This window comes from Prinia subflava, chromosome 1, assembly GCF_021018805.1.
Source record: "Prinia subflava isolate CZ2003 ecotype Zambia chromosome 1, Cam_Psub_1.2, whole genome shotgun sequence".
NCBI classification, from domain to species: domain Eukaryota; kingdom Metazoa; phylum Chordata; class Aves; order Passeriformes; family Cisticolidae; genus Prinia; species Prinia subflava.
In genome coordinates, this window is record NC_086247.1 from 50,881,436 (window position 1) to 50,897,724 (window position 16,289).

The 16,289-nt window shown below is 38.9% G+C and overlaps 1 protein-coding gene across 1 annotated transcript in view; it reads right to left on the reverse strand.

Moving 5' to 3' along the window:
- The window catches only part of LAMA1 (laminin subunit alpha 1), a 100,007-nt gene that overhangs the window by 64,516 nt on the left and 19,202 nt on the right, over positions 1 to 16,289 (reverse strand). The window contains exons 2-5 of the mRNA XM_063396231.1: positions 13,677 to 13,847; positions 13,217 to 13,329; positions 6,082 to 6,324; positions 178 to 357 (exon numbers count right to left, since the gene is read on the reverse strand). Of these exons, the coding sequence (XP_063252301.1) occupies positions 178 to 357; positions 6,082 to 6,324; positions 13,217 to 13,329; positions 13,677 to 13,847 (707 nt within the window). The remainder of the gene's footprint in view (positions 1 to 177; positions 358 to 6,081; positions 6,325 to 13,216; positions 13,330 to 13,676; positions 13,848 to 16,289) is intronic.

A 16,289-nucleotide genomic window follows, 5' to 3' on the forward strand; every position in this document is an offset into this window, starting at 1 on the left:
TAAAGGCTGTTTATGATGAGATAGTGTTGTTAATGGTGTCAAAGGTAAGGCAAGAATTATTTAACAACCTATCAAAGCCACTCTGAATGACAAGGATTAAGTACTTCTTCTCAAATAGGTCAGAATAGACTCTCCCATCAAGCTATGCTGAATACCATTTATGAACAAGCAGCTTACCCTTCTGGTAACAATGGGGTCTAGCTCCTTAGGATCATTGTGGCTGAGGGTCATGAGGTCAGCATTCAGAGTTCTGATGCGCTGCAGTCGCAGGCGAATGTATCGTGCAGAAGTAAACTCCAACAGCTTCTGTGAAGGATCATCAGCACTAGGCCTACCATTGATCAGAGACGTGTGAATCTGGAAAGAAAGGCTGGCTTAGTCACAAACATAATCGTGATTCATTCATCACAGCAAACATTACTCTGAGAATCAAAACCACAGAACTTACCTGTCTCCCAACAACTCAGGATGGTGACATGCTAAACTACCTGGAGTTCTTTCTATTTCCCCATTGTCTATCTGCAGATAAAATTCCTGCTGCCTGTCTCACACTGTTCTGAAACCATCATTATCAGCTCATCACAGTCCCAAGCCTCCCAGGCTTTTGTGAAGATAAAATAAGGAGAAAAATCAAGATACAGTATCAAGATGAGTCCCTAGATCCTGCAGTCTTCCTTCCCCTCCCTCACTGAAATGGAGTATGTAACTCTGACCATAAACTCAATTCTGTCCTTACAGATTTCTTCTCTGCAAATAGGAAGATCTACAAAGCATAATCTGGTCCACATTCTCAATCTGGGGTCATTAATCCTACACCTAGCAGTGACAGGGCTGTATGATCAGCAAGAAGTACTCCATGATAAGAGAATGCAGAGGGAAGCCACAACAGGGATGACAACTGAAAGCAAGGGCTGCCATCACAAACCCACTCCCTTGACCTGTATCTTCCTTGCACAATTCCAGTTAGCCCCACTAAGATGATTTTTGGTATCAAACTGCACAGCTTTTTCTGGCAACAGCCCCTTCCTTCTTTCCAAAGCTACTTAGGAACACACAAGGATATAGTGCCCTATGAGCATACAGTCCCTGCTCCATTTTATGTAAGAAACAGAAAAACAAGACCCTACCCTACAGACAGCAAACAAGTGTTCAACAGTTCACCTGGTGTCCATAACAAACAAAGGGTCATGTCTTGGGCTTGTCAGCTGCATTTCAGAGTGCATGACATATTCTCATTTATGAAGAGCAATTTTGTCTCTTATACTACTCTTAAATTCATAGTTTCAACTTTGTCCAGTCCTGTCAAATTGTTCCCCTGAAAATAGTCTTACATGTTACAGATTTTATTATTTTTTTAAAAATCTTAATTCTGTAATGGAGCTAGGAGCTGCCTAGAGAGTAACTGTGTCATTTAAAAGGCACACAAACAGAGACTTTATAATGGAGGTCACATTCTCAAAATTATAATTTTGACATTTATTGATTAACACCATTCCTTCTTAATATTCTTAACATAGTGTGTTCAAAGATTTTCACTTTTCTGACAACCCATCCATTTTTCAACCACAGAGTAACAGTTATGAAAACCAAAATGTCTCCCAGGTGTCATCCTGCAAATTAGCACCACCTGATACAATATTCAGCTCTCATAGAAATACAGAGAATTCTTCTAGTCCATTTCCTACGCTAAAGCAGGATTTACTAGAGTTTTTCTAGACATTTGACCAATCTGTTTTCAAAGACCAGTGTTGGTGCTGACTTTACAACCCTCCAAGGCAATGTACTCCAGGCCTTTTCATCTGTATTGTTAGAAATGCTCCTGATCTTTAAACCATGTTTTTTGTTGTTGCAATTTCAGAACTCTTCTAGGATCCAGTCTCAGACATGCAGAAGAGATTTTTCCTCTTTGTACCCATGTTTTATGCAACTGAAGACTGAACATGCTCACTACAACTCAGTCTGTTCTCTTCAGGCAAATTGGTTGTGGCATACTCATTCAGAAGTTATGTCTTCTGCTGGGAATTACAAGGCAAAATTGTTGGTCAAATATTCAAATACCGCTGCATTCTTTTTACTGAAAAAAATTAACACATATATACTCAACTATAGACGAACATAACTTCAGCACAGGGCACCACATCCTACTCTCATTTACCATTCAGTACAGACAGAGAATCTGCTGGGCTCGTTTCAATCCTTTGATTTCCTCAGGAAAGACAGCAGGACCCAACCCTGGCACTGGAAATTCTAACACACTGTGTTTGCTTTTTATCACTTAGATACCAGAGATCTAAAGATCCAGAAAAGCCTTATCTCCCACATGTCACTTCATTTTACATAGTCTTTCCTGCCTAATATGTACTCTCACTACTCGGAAGTAGTGCCTTCAAGAGATGAAATGTAAATTATGACTCACTTTTTTACTCTAAAGTTAAAAGCTTGAACACTAGAAATTCTACTGTCTAGAAATTCTACTAGTAGAAATTCTGTAACAATACACTTAAATCTTTATAGACTGTGGAGGAATCTTAACAAGCAGAAAAAGAGAGAAACAGAAGGGATGATGACTAAGACATTAAAGAAGAAATATGTCTGTCCTTACACACTGCTAAATTTGGCTAATATATTGCTTATATAACTTCATACACCCTGATATTTCTGTATTGTGTATTTTTGGCTTACTTGTCATTCACAATTCAAGACCATTTTTAAACAACTGCAGCTTAAGCCTTGCAATTCATCATGAGTCCTGAACTGATTATGTAAATTGTCAGAAGCAGAACTTCAAGCAGTATAAATTAGGCAAACAACAGAACATACATTCAAGCATTTCTCTTCAAACCTGAGAAAATTCTAGCAGTCAAACTAGCAAAATGTCAGATTTGGCAAAAAAAAAAGTTATTAATGACATCTATATTTAGATATGTAGACTTTTTACCCTAACAGTTATTTCCTATCAAGACACCCCAAGCTGATGGCAGAGAACTGGGATGCCAGCAAATGCTGGATACAAGGCAGGCACTTAAAGAGATCAGCTGGTTTGCAAGGCCCTTCTTAAATTCAACACCTTGGCCAGAAAAAAATTACAAAGCCCTAAATGCATATATTTTCCATAGAGTTCCAAGATTCACTAACACAGGTTGTGAGATACTCTGTGCAGGCAATACTCCTGTCTGACAGACAATCCAGTTACAAAAGAGCAGCCCGTCCTCTGTGAACGACAGCTTTTATGCATGTGTGTTGATCTGCTGGAGGGCAGGAAGGCTCCCCAGAGGGATCTGGACTGGCTGGATTGCTGGGCTGAGGCCAGTTGGATGAAGTTCAACAAGGTCAAGCGCTGAGTCCTGTTGGGTCACAACAACCCCAGGCAGTGCTACAGGCTGGGGCAGAGCAGCTGGAAAGCTGCCCAGCAGAAAAGAGCCTGGGGGTGCTGTTGACAGCAGCTGAACATGAGCCTGCTGTGCCCAGGTGGCCAAGAAGGGCAATGGCATCCTGGCCTGTATCACAAACAGTGTGGCCAGCAGGAACAGGGCAGAGATTTTTACCCTGTATGCAGCACTGTTGAGGCCACACATCAAATCCTGTGCTCACTTCTGGGATCCCTCAGTTCAGAAGGACATCGAGGTGCTAGAGCATGTCCAGAGAAAGGCAGCAGAGCTGGGAAAGGGTCTGGAGCACAAGTCCTGTGAGGAGTGGCTGAGGGTGCTGGGGTTGTTTAGCCTGGAGAAAAGGAGGCTCAGGGGTGACTTTATCACTCCCTAACCTGACAGGAGGCTGTAACCAGATGGGTGTCAGCCTCTTCTCTCAGGCATCAAGTGATAGAACAAGTGAGGCTATCAAGTGAGGCTATCAAGAGATAGTGAGGCTATCAAGTGATAGCCTCAAACTGTGCCAGGGGAGTTTTAGATGGAAAACTAGGAATGTTTTTTTGCATAGAAAGCATTGTCAAGCATTGGAGAAGGTTGCCCAGGAAGTGATAGAGTTACCATCCCTGGAGGGACATGTAGATGTGTCACTTTAAGAACACCCCCACTTCATGGGGTGAAGTTGTGTCTTGGGTTGAAAAATGTAACCAAAAATGTGTATTCTATTTTCATCTGTTGAAACTGGTTGGGAGATATTGCTCTTTATCTCTTAACTCTAGGGGTGGAAAGAGGGCAGATGCCTTCTGTTAATGGGACACCTGATAACACCAGATAAGGCAGTGCCTTCTTATCTCTTCCTCCACCCATCCTCCTCCGAGGGACATCACCTGTGAATGGGCCATTTAAGGCCTCTCACATGACTCATAAAATTACCTCATTCCACTGTGAGCTGGTCCACCCAGTGGGGAGGAGCCAACCATTCCCTACCCAGATAAAATGGGTACACAGGGACCTCAGATCACTCCTCTTTTCCACAGGATTCCCAAAGGAAGACTGGACTCATCTAACTGCTACTACAGGATCATCTCTACTCCAACAGAACCCCATCTGTCACTCCAGGAGGACTTATTTGGACTACTTACAACACCCTGGTTGACAGGGTGTCAGGTCGTATTCCTGACTCTGTCAGGGTTCTCTAGGACTTCTGTTTGTTTGCTTGCTTGTCGTTTTGTTTTGGTTTTGTATTACTGCATTTGCATTTTTATTACGCCTAGTAAAGAACTGTTACTCCTGTTCCCATATTTTTGCCTGAAAGCTCCTAATTGCAAAATTGTAATAATTTGGAGGGTGGGGGATTTTACATTCTCCACTCCAAGGGAGACTCCAGTTTTCCCTGACAGACACCTGTCTTCCCAAACTAAGACAAGTTGGCAGTGCTGAAGTCACTGTGCTGGCAGTCATATAGTAGGACTCAGTGGATTCAATGACCTTAGTTCTTATTAGCAGGACTAATAGTTGGACTCAATGACCTCAAAAGTCTTTTCCAACCTAAAAGATTCTGATTCTCCATAGTAGACAGATATTTAATTCTGCCATTTTTTGTGTTATGTTTTTCCATCACTGCACTCAGAAAAAAACCCCAGTGTTCTAGATAGTGTAGCCCAATTAATTATCTGTACCATCAGGAAAAAAGAATGAGAAAAAAAAAGTCACTAAATCGAATCTCTGGCATCCCTACAGCTGGAGTTGTACGGCCTACTAAATGTACATTACAAGCAGCACTGTTCCTGTACAGTCTTTTTCTGATTAATTGTGTGGAGAAAGATATTTAGGTTTCTTTGTTCCATCTGATGTGTTAGTTCTATGTAGATTCTATGTTGATCATATGCTCACAACACTGCAATAAACATTTTATTAAAGTGTGACTTTACATTACTGAGTTTCACTGGGTTTTTTTCTTGCTGTTAGTTTTAATTTTGCATGAATGGCTACATACAGTCTAATCATTTTTTAACCAAGAAATAAAAACATATTGATTTCTTTGAAGCTAGGAGTTACTAGCATTCTCCACAGATAACACCACACTTATTTTCACGGTCATACATTTTAGCAATCACGATGGAATACCCACTGGTTTTAATGTATCACTTCAATGTGTGGCTGCTTCTTCATAATAAATTACACAAGTACTGTGAATAGAGTTTGTTAAAAGAAAGAAAAATCAACAGCAAGACTGCACAACTCGTAGCCCTTTTAATTATGCTACATCCTTGAAACAATGCCAAGGCTTGTTTAGGAGTTCCAGCTGTGCCGAGCGCTTCAACAGTGTCTGCAGCTTTATCTCACACAACCAGGTGTTCCTAACACAGGAGTTTTCTCTACTAAATGAAAAAACTGGCAGAACAAGAGTCTCTGTTATAGTTTTTCAGGATAAAGGAACTAATAATTCACAGCTAATTGCTACCATCAAATTATATGGAAAGAGAGAACAAAGAGTTTAGTAATGGGAACATACAGAGCCAAAGACATATTTCATCCCAACATTCAGGAGTTTGCTATACTAGTACGTGATGTGAAGATAATGTTATTAAAGAAGAGTAACAGATGATCTGATAGTGCTGAGGGTGATGAACCCTGTAACCGCAATTCAAATGTTTTCAAATTGCCATCACCCTATGTCCTTCATAACAAACTGCAACTACAAAAACAAGGATACCTCTCCATGTTCCAGGGGAACTAGTCTGGAATAATAGGAGGTGCAGATCACTTCATCATCTCTCTTGTAAGTCGGCGGCCCAATTCTTGGTGTAATGTTGTAACGAGTTAAACATTCAGTATCGCTAATTGCATAGTACTGCCATGGTCTGAACTCCGTGCCATCTATGGAGCGTTCCAAAATCCAGTTTCCAGGTCGTGGAGCATTAGCAGCTTTGATGATGACATATGCAACTTGAAAGACCTAAAAAAAAAAAGGCAAGAAGAAAATTTTAACACTTCATTGTACTGTAAAACACCACCGGAAGCCAACAGGGTAGTAAAATTCAATTTTAAAAGCAGTATATGATTTGCTTGGGGAGCGGTTAAATTTTGGTATGGTAATTGAATAAATTTTTTGCACAAACATTTGACAAGAGATCTATCTAATTGTGTACAGGGCATGAGTCTGTGCTGATGTAATAGCTGAAATTTATATCTATTCTGCACATTTCAGGATTAGGTGTAACAATCTATGGGAAATGTTTAGCTTTTCTGAACCACTGAGGGCTTCAAAAAACTGGGGTTTGGCTGGGTTTTCTTGTTTGGTTTTTTTGTGCTTGGTTGTTTGTTTTTGTGGGTTTTATAGATGTAGCCCAAAAAACTCTTTGGTTTACAATTTAGCAGGGAATGTAATCTTCTCTGTAATAGCATTTCTGATAAAGTTTTTACACCCTATGTTTAAAACCTCTTTGCATTACAATTTCATCGTGTGCAGAAGTTATTTCAGCAGAAGACTACCTACAGACACTGCTAAAAGTACACAGACAAATAAGCTGAATGTGACAAAAATAAGCATGATAAAATAGCTAATATTCTTAAGTAACATTAAGATATATATGAGCTACGCAGCTGCCTTGACTATTTTTCTGACAACCCAAAGGAAAATCCCCATGCGCCACAACAGGACTGTCCAGTACTTCTGTAAGTAGGCAGGGCAGTAATTAAAAGTTCATATCGCCTTATAAATGACCTGGCCATGGCAGCCAGATAACCTGCACTGGCCCCCAACTCGCTACAGCATCAGACACAAACACTGAAGTGCACTTACTGCAAAGCTACCATGCTCCCCCTTACCCAGTACCTGCTACATCACCTCAGCCAAAAAGGCTGCATTTGCAAATTTGTAAGACCTCTGTACAGGAGTTTAGTGCTTCATATACATCAAAGTAACAAGCCACATTTAGACGAAAGAAAAACTCTATTATTCAACCATCTCAGAGAGATGTATTTCCACTTGAGCAGACTGCCTGGTCGGCTGCTACTATCATCATAATTCCTGTCTAAATGTGCAGTATTAATACTGTGTTGAGCTCCAATCTGGCTGCAATCAGTTCTTTCATACATTATAAAGTTAAAATTTTAGGCCTTTTTTTTTTTTTTCTTTTTTGCAATATAGATTAAAGCCAGAGCAAGAACAATACCGGCCACATGAAAGCGGGTTTTGATTTTGCCAAATGGGGAAATAAACTCACAAAGATAAATAGTATCTGCATTGTGTATATGCAGTAACTGTACACCTGCAATTCAGGAAACTACTTTTGAAACAAAACATTATTTAAGTGAACAAAGCTTTGATTAGGAGATCTTGCACACATGAGAAGGAAAAAAAGTTGGTGATACTTCAAATGATTTACTACATATAATATCCTTTAAAAAGTAAAACAGTGTTACTTTTTTATTAAAATCAGACATAACTTAAACGACAATATTCACTTGGTTTGTCTGTCTTTACAGGCACTCTAGTTTTATCCTGTTAAACATCAGTCAAATACAAACAGAACATTTCTAACTGTTTTAATAAACACGAAAATTTACAGAAAGTTAGGATGTTACTGTGACCTTTCAGCAATGCAAGCAGATGTAGGCAAAAGGAGAAGGCAGCTCACTATTTAGTCAGTCTTTAAAATTTATCTGGGGTGTGTGAATCCTCTGTTGTTTCACTGAATCTTAAAATTTGATCCAAGTTAAATGAATATCAAGAGTTATAACCAGCTTCCATGAAGAGTAGAGCACTTTTTGAATAAAACCTACATCATGCCAACAATCTCCAGCTGGAAAATAAAAGCCAAAATACATGGTTTTAAAGGAACAAAGTACATAATTTGGGCAGACTTCAAGCCAAACAACAATATTCCCTACACACAACCTGGATTTCATTGATTCAGTTAGTAGTATTGAGTTTTGCACTCAGTTACAGCCAAGCAGAATCTGGTGTATCATCATTTCAGTAACCCAAAACCTGAAGACACCTGTATGTGACGGGAGTTGCTTGTATGGGTATTTTCTCCATCACAGATGAGAACTTCACAAAAGTATTAAAACTAGAAAAGTTTTATTGACTGGGCTTAGAAAGAGCTATGCACTTCCAAGTTCCTTTGAAGTCAGTAATCTTTCTCAAATGCATAAAAGATGGAAGACTGGAACTCAAAGGTTTTTCAAATACCATGGTAAAAAATCTCCCTCAGAAACTCTCATATGGCCCTTTATTATTTTTCTCTCTGCTTGCTGTCATTAACTAAACTGCTTCCCTACTTATTACACAGTTGGCTGAACAACAAATGATTACACAGAGATTTTTCAAGATCCGTTATAGTCTGCAGCTGATGTGGCTAGTTTTAAATCCAGTTCCAACTAGTAACAATGAGCCATCCTTCACCATAAACTAACTGCTGTAGTAAAAGGTATTCACAAGAGCGTGTGAGTTGAACTTATTTTAAAAAATCAGGTTCCTTGGTGAGGGGGGAGTGGAGGGAAAATGCAGTTAAATATTAACATTTTCACAGCAACTGTGCACAAATTCAATGCACAATTCAATAAATTAAGATCTCCTTTCAACTCTTCCATTTACACACACAAACTCGCAGGTATCCCATTTTATTTTACAGGTAAATCCACAGGATAATGATTATCAACAACTTCAGGAAAATTTGTCAGCTCCTGAAATAATATAGGTTAAATAAATGTTTTGTATACATGTTCTCAGACTCGAGAAGTCTAAGACAATCTAGCAGGAGGACCTTTGCTCTCAGGGATTATGTTTCCAAGCAAGGGAATGAAGCTGGAGGAAGGGACCAAGATGCTCATAGTGTTCACAGACAAAGATGTTTTAAGGAATGTCTGTAGGTAGGTTTTCCTATCCCAGCCTCAGCAACCCATAATAGGTCAAGAAGTCCATGTAATACGAACTGGTTTTCCTTTCAGCACTTTTTTACAGAATTTGACTTTTGTAAGTTCTTCAAGTTTGAACATCACCAAAAGCAGTTTCTTATCACTTTGCACATTCATTCAGTGCCCACGAACCAGCCACATGACAAACCTGAGCAAGAGCTAATGATTTGCACACTTTAGTTTGACTGCATAAGTTTCTCAGAACTAATTTCCTTATTGAACTACAAAGGTAAAAAGGGCAAGTCAAAGCAAGTTAGCAATTCCCAAGTCATAGATTAAAAGTGTCATTTTGCAGGCATTTCAATCCTGATTGTTAAGATCAGCCAAATAAACTTGTACTAAAAAAACCTCTTTTCCACAGCTGCAATGCCAACAAAACAATAAATTTCTGCTTTAATTAGACTTTCTAAAATCCTTGTTTCCCTGAATTCAGATCCAGCAACACCAAGTGCATCATTCTTGAATACTCTCAAAGAGTAGAAGACTAGATGAAGGGATGTATATCAGCTTACACTGTTTACAGAAATATCTTTCTAAGAGATAAAGACAGCTTCATGCTCTTGTGTGAAGCCTAGCAATTGTTTGCAACATTTTGCTCTGACGCTTCTATGACATTAAAAGTGCAAAATACACTAAATTCAGCAGAACTTCTAGTCTTATTAATTATCTTTTAAGATTTTGATTCATTATGTGAAAACATTGATTTGGAATAGAAGGAAAATAAATTTTATTCAAGAATTTTATTGTAAGAATGTACAGATGAACACCCTGAATCTTGCATCATGAGTTTTACAAAGCCACAAAAGGCTTTTAAGGAAGCTTGCCACATACAATAAATTAGCATTAGTCCTGTAAAGTCAACAGAATGGCATTTATTTACATCAGCAAACCATGTATCTTTACAGAAACCTGTTCTCACCAGTTGATTTCAAGGCGGAAGCTCTGGAAAAATCGTATTATAATATTTACATTCTTTTTTACTTAAGTAATAGCAGAAACTACAAATTACTCTTTCATCAGCCTCTGAGTAGTAATCCAGTACTCACAGAATATTCATGAGCTGACTTACTCAGAAGTGGAGTTGTTTTCTCAGCTCAGCTTAATACTATGGGTCTTCCAAGAAGAACTAGTCTTGCTTGGCAATTCAAGAACTTTTTGATATACAAACATCTGCCTTTCTGCTACATCAAGGATACAGAGCATATTTAAATACCTTTAAAAGTCCAAAGCATGGTAATAAAAGTGAGATAAGTAGTCTTTGTTTAACGGTGTCACAGAGTAATATTTTACAGCTGGCTCAATCACACCACTAAAATGTATCATAGCCAGGATTTATTAGAATTGTAATTTCACAGTGCAACTGGGCACAGGAGTCAAACTCAGGCAAAAAAAGGCTGTTTTTATAGAAAACCACTGCTGTGTACTTGGTTTCTGTAGAACTACCCATGTAGGAAGCAAAAGGTCATAAATCAAATCTTAGTGTCTTGTACATCAATCCTACACCTCATTGCTACACTACTCTTTCCCAAGTTCTGGATCACTGCCATACATTTAATGGAAAGGGGGAGGAGCAGGCAGTGGTGTAGGGTGTGGGAAGGAAAGACTACAATACATGCGGATCCTGGAAAGACCGAAAGGCATACTAGAACTAATGTACCTAGTTGTCATGATGTATATGAGCTAGAAAATCATGACAAACACTCATTATCCTTATAAAATGATGTATTAGCTATAAATAGCACAGATTCTGCAAAGGAGAAAAATAAAGACGGCAATTTTGATGCTGATTTTATTAGCCAACCCCTTTTTCTTACTGAGGTCTCAACAAACTATTCTCCACTACAGGTGGTTATAGACTAAACAGACTAAGGACGAGGTAGAATATTGGCTAAAAGAATATCCTCTATTCCCTTCAATTTGAAGCCAAGAGATTAATACAGTCATAGAGGTTCACCTAGGGAAATTGGGGTGGAGTCAGTGTTCACCAACTAAGGGAATCTTTCCCATATTTTCCAAGGGTATGTTTCAGCACTTACCAACCCAACTGCTTGGATTATATCTCTAAATGGTACACTGGTAATAACCCAAATAATCTCTTAGTCCTAGAATTTCTGATAATTGCACACAAAAACTCCCATAAATAATGAACAACTAGTCATTTTTAACATCACAAAAAGGTGTGAATATATTCTATACTCTGGCAAGGAAAGTTGAAGGACTTGTTTAATATGGTACTTGACAGATTTAATGCACAAAGCTTGAAATGTAAAAAAAAAAAAAAGTACCAATGCTGAAGCTATACTGAACACAGGTACTGACTTTCAGGAATATTTTTAGAGGTTCTCTTTTAAGTAATTCTGAAACACATGTATGAAGTAAACAATTACTATAATCATTATGGCCCTTCATATGCTTTTCTTTTGTGTTTTCTTTACTTGTGCTGCCTCATTTAAAGTAAGCACACCAAGACAGCTCTAATAACTCACTGACTTCAAGCAATCTCTATTAACCAAAACCTTTCTCACAGAGCAGTAATTTACATTCTGTTTGCATAGCCCTAGATGCCTTCTCTCTCTCATACTCTCTAGGGAAAACACAGAAGAAAGGCCCCTTGGGGGAAACTTTTCAAATCAAATTAGTGAAACTGAGCATGGGTCAGGAGGAAAGATATGTATTTGTTGAAACATCAGCAGCACTAAGACTGGAGAATAAATGATTCAGAGGGTAGCTCAGCTGGTCTGTTTCCAAAGTTAAATTGTTCTAGGAGGATAAAAACTAAGGCATTCCCTCCTCCTTCATTTTTCCTTCCTGTTTGTCCAATTACAAACCAAACACAAAGCTAACTCTTCAAACAACACGAAAATCCTATCCAAACCTTTTGTCACTGACAAAAGACACCCTGTGATTATTTTCCTAACAGTTCTGCTTTCTAATTAAAGACCAAACTAGGCACTTGCTCAACCTATACTTTATTGGAAAACATCAAAGTTAAACCTTCTGTTTTAATCTTTGAACTAACTTTTAAGCAGGGTCTAGAGATCCTGCAAAAGCTTCTTAGCAATTCTACACCTCAAGTATGCATTTCTTAATAAGTAATAAAGCAGCTTCATCCAGAGTTTGGAGGCAACCCCATATTAATAAGGAATTGTTGAGTTATGATTTTCAAACAACTTAGGTAGGCCAGCACATAGATCTGTTCAAAGCAAAACAACAAGAAAAAAAATCAATAAAAATATATTTATTCACCAATTATTTTGTCTTTTCTTGGAGTAGGGTAGAAGACTTCTGCTTTTCATATATCTAATAGACAAACTTATAAATTAGCAAATGCCCTGTACAGTTTAGCATGCTCCTGTCTAAGAATGCCTCCGAGTTTGGCTGTACAGAGTGACCAAAACAGTGAAACCAACTTTTGCCCAGACAGTTCCAGACTCGCCAGGTTCACCAATTCCTGTTTCAGAAATTTAAACCCTAACTCTGCAGAACAACAGACAGCAAAACTTCCTAGAAGATTTTTTTCCAGTGCTTGTTCCAACAAGATGATGATCAGAATCAGTCAGATGCCTCCTCACATATAAAATATATGCTTTGGGCAATACCTTGAAAACACTGCTGTTTAAAAGTAGGTCCTTGAAAACAGACTTCAAGCAACTTTTAAGAAATAAAAGGTGGAGGAAAACGGTTTCATAGGACTGCCGAGGAAAAGATAGAAACATGAAGAAAAGACAGAAGGGTGAGGCAGAGAAAAGTTACCAAGACAAAGGAATTGGTACAGATGGAATGGGTTACCAAGATAGAAAGAACATGGATGACAGTTTTCACTAAAAACTTTTTTTTGTGTTATCTAAACACAGAAGAGCTGCAACCGATTTGTATTGGCTTGTGTCGCACATCCATTTAATGACACTCACATAAATGTTACTCACCTGCCTTAAATCCAAGGTGATGGTGACCCAGTGGTATTGCCTTCCATTCTGAATGCTGGGACTCTGCCACCAGTTATTGGTACCATCAATTGCGCTGGAAATTGGGTGCTGCTCTGTTTCAAAGCAAAATAATTAAACATCTCTTGAAAATAAATCTCACAGCGTTTTTCTGATCTAGCACATTTGTTTCACAAAAAGCACTATCTCTTTCTGTCACAAAGATGTAAAAGCTGAAATCTGCCTTCAGACAAAAAGGTTGTCAGCGGATCTTGCAGTGCTCAGTGGTGATACACGGTGCTCACCGTTTGTCAGCCCTTTGCTCCAAAGTAATTGCACTCACATAGTAAAGAGACTAAAAGTGAAACATATTTGACTCCAATACACTCTGTATTCAAGAGTAAGGGTTGAAAAAAGACACAAAATGATGCAACAAACAAAATCCAAAAGACGTGCAGCTTGCCTTTGGGATTGGCACTGTGACGGTCACAGACACGGCACTGGGCGTTCCGCAGGGGCCGTCCTGGCACATGCTCCACCAGCTTGCAGAACATCTCTGGTCCCTTCTCCCCGCAGGTGGCATTGGTGGAGATGTGAGCATTGCTGGCCAGGTTCAAAATGGCAGGAAACAGGCCTTGAAAGAAATAATGTTTATCAGCCACACTGTAAGGCATGCAAAGCTGGCACCCTGACAGCAGTATTCCTGTTAATTTCACTCCATGTTTGGATGGTTTATGCTGAGGAACACAAGAGTTTGCAAACCAACTCTCCCAGTTACTAAACTTTCCCTTGCAAAGTGAATTGATCAAAACCTGGGGGACAACTGGCCCACTGCCAGAATCAAAGAGGGATTGTAGAGCACACACTCAGCTGGCATGGAAAATGGCATTTAACACAAGCTCTTTGTAGCAGCAACACCACTGGCCTGAGCAGGACACTGCAGACTTGAAAGACTAAAGGACTGAACTTCAGACCTTTGCTACAGGCTTCTTCTGCAGTCCCTGCAAAGTCTAAAGGATATTTGCTTGCCACTTTTTAATCTTCAAACACTTCACTGTACTTTCAAATAGTTTTGCTCTTGTGCACTGGAATAATGTAACAACAGACTAAGTTTCAAGGTAACAGCTACCAGACCAGGAATCCTTTGCTTTTTCCAAAACGAGTAAAGTTTTACTTTGGTTTGAAGGCTACTGATAAAATTTCTAGAATACTGTATGTGACAGAAGTTAAGCACAGTTTCTCAATCAGCTTCCAGCTGTCTCTCATCTGCTAAAAAGCTTTTATTTCTTGCATAGTTATGTTGTAACAGAGATACTCCATTTCCACTCACATGTAACTCTGAAAAAGAAGCAATTTTGGAAAGAGGAGTCCCATCTTTAGAGATTAAACCCAGTGGGCTAAAATCAAAGCTAGAGTCTTGGTATGGCACATTAAAAATGACACAAGAATTCCTAGTGTTGCCATAGTAAGGTATTAAACTCACATTTTTCTTCTGCTAAAAGGAAATCTGGAAAAAAAATTACGCCATATTTGTTAAAACATATGCCTATTCCACTAGTTAAACTGTATGATTTTTTTTTACTTCATTATTCACAATATACATCAAAAGATTGCATCAAAAGATGCACTATTAAAGTTTTGCTTTCCTTAGTTGTTTATACATATAAATATCTCAGAGGTGGGTGCCAAGAGGATGGTTCCAGGCTCTTTTCAGCAACAGGACAAGAAGCAATGGCCATAAACTAAAACAAAAGTTTCACCTCAACATGAGGAAGAACTTCTTCACAGCGAGGATGGCAGCAAAATGGAACAAGCTGCCCAGGGAGGTCAATGGGGAGCTGCCCAGGGAATGTCTCCCTCTGCAGACATTCAAAACCCACCTGAACATGTTCTGTGTAACCTCTTCAGGGTGACCCTGCCTTGGCAGTGTCATTGAACCAAATGATCTCCAGAAGTCCCTTGCAACCCTAACAATTCCGTGATTTAACAAGGCTGCATTCAATATTCCTTTAAAGCATCTTTGCCCAGTAATTGTATTACCCTAGAAAGCCTGGAGAAAAGTTTCAGTGTTATTTAAGACTTGCCTTCAGCTATTGAAAATTTGGCTAAATCCTAACCCTCTGCACCACCATATGAATAACAAACTGTGTTTTCAATTGTGCTATACTTGAAATTTAATAGGTGGGAGATGGAGCTTTTTAATTTTTTTCAATCCTGACTTCATTTATGTTAAATCCAGAGACTAGGTCAGATGCCTTATTCTGATTACATCTAAATCTGATGCAGATGAGGATGCTGAAGACATCCTAATGACTACTCTAGTGAGGCTCTTCTGCCAGTAAGATGTTTTCTGCACAGGCTTCTCTCATGTTGCGCAGTATGTGTACAGTGCATCTCCAGATGTAAAACTGGAGCCAAAGAAATAATGCTGTCCTCTGTTTTCCTACTCAACAAGAAAGCTCAGTGGTGGAAGAGGGTGTATTTTTTAACACTGCTCTCTAATTATATAAAATCTTTCTCATTCAGTATTAATTACTGTTCATGCAGGGGGTCTACCAGCCTGTCTTCAAGAGCTGGCTATTACTTCCTGGGTCACTCATTACCTTCACTCACATTACACAATAGCTCTGCCATTTCTTTCCAATGCCATTTGCTACAGTGAAATAACTTGCCTTCAATAACCTTCAGTCAACAGACTTGTGCCAAAGGAATAGCAACACTATCTCATGATGAGTTTTCGGGGTCCCACAGAGGTAAAAAGGAGCACTTCAATCCAAGTGAGTTGCACTGAAGTTTTGCCCCAGAATCCAAATAAAAAATAAGAGGTTGTTAGCTCTGTCCTGCAAGGTACTGCATCTCTTCTAATCCTATTTAACTATGGCCACCTCTGAATCTGTTTACCACACTTAAATTTTAAGGCAAACTGCAGAGTTACACCCACTGATTTCAGGGAAGATCAAGAATAGTGTAGGACATTATTTATTAGGAAACAATAAGCATCGGCAACAAATGAAATTGAAAAAAGGCAAATTTCAAATAAATGAGTTGCATCTTCAAAGAACATTGTTCCTTTTTT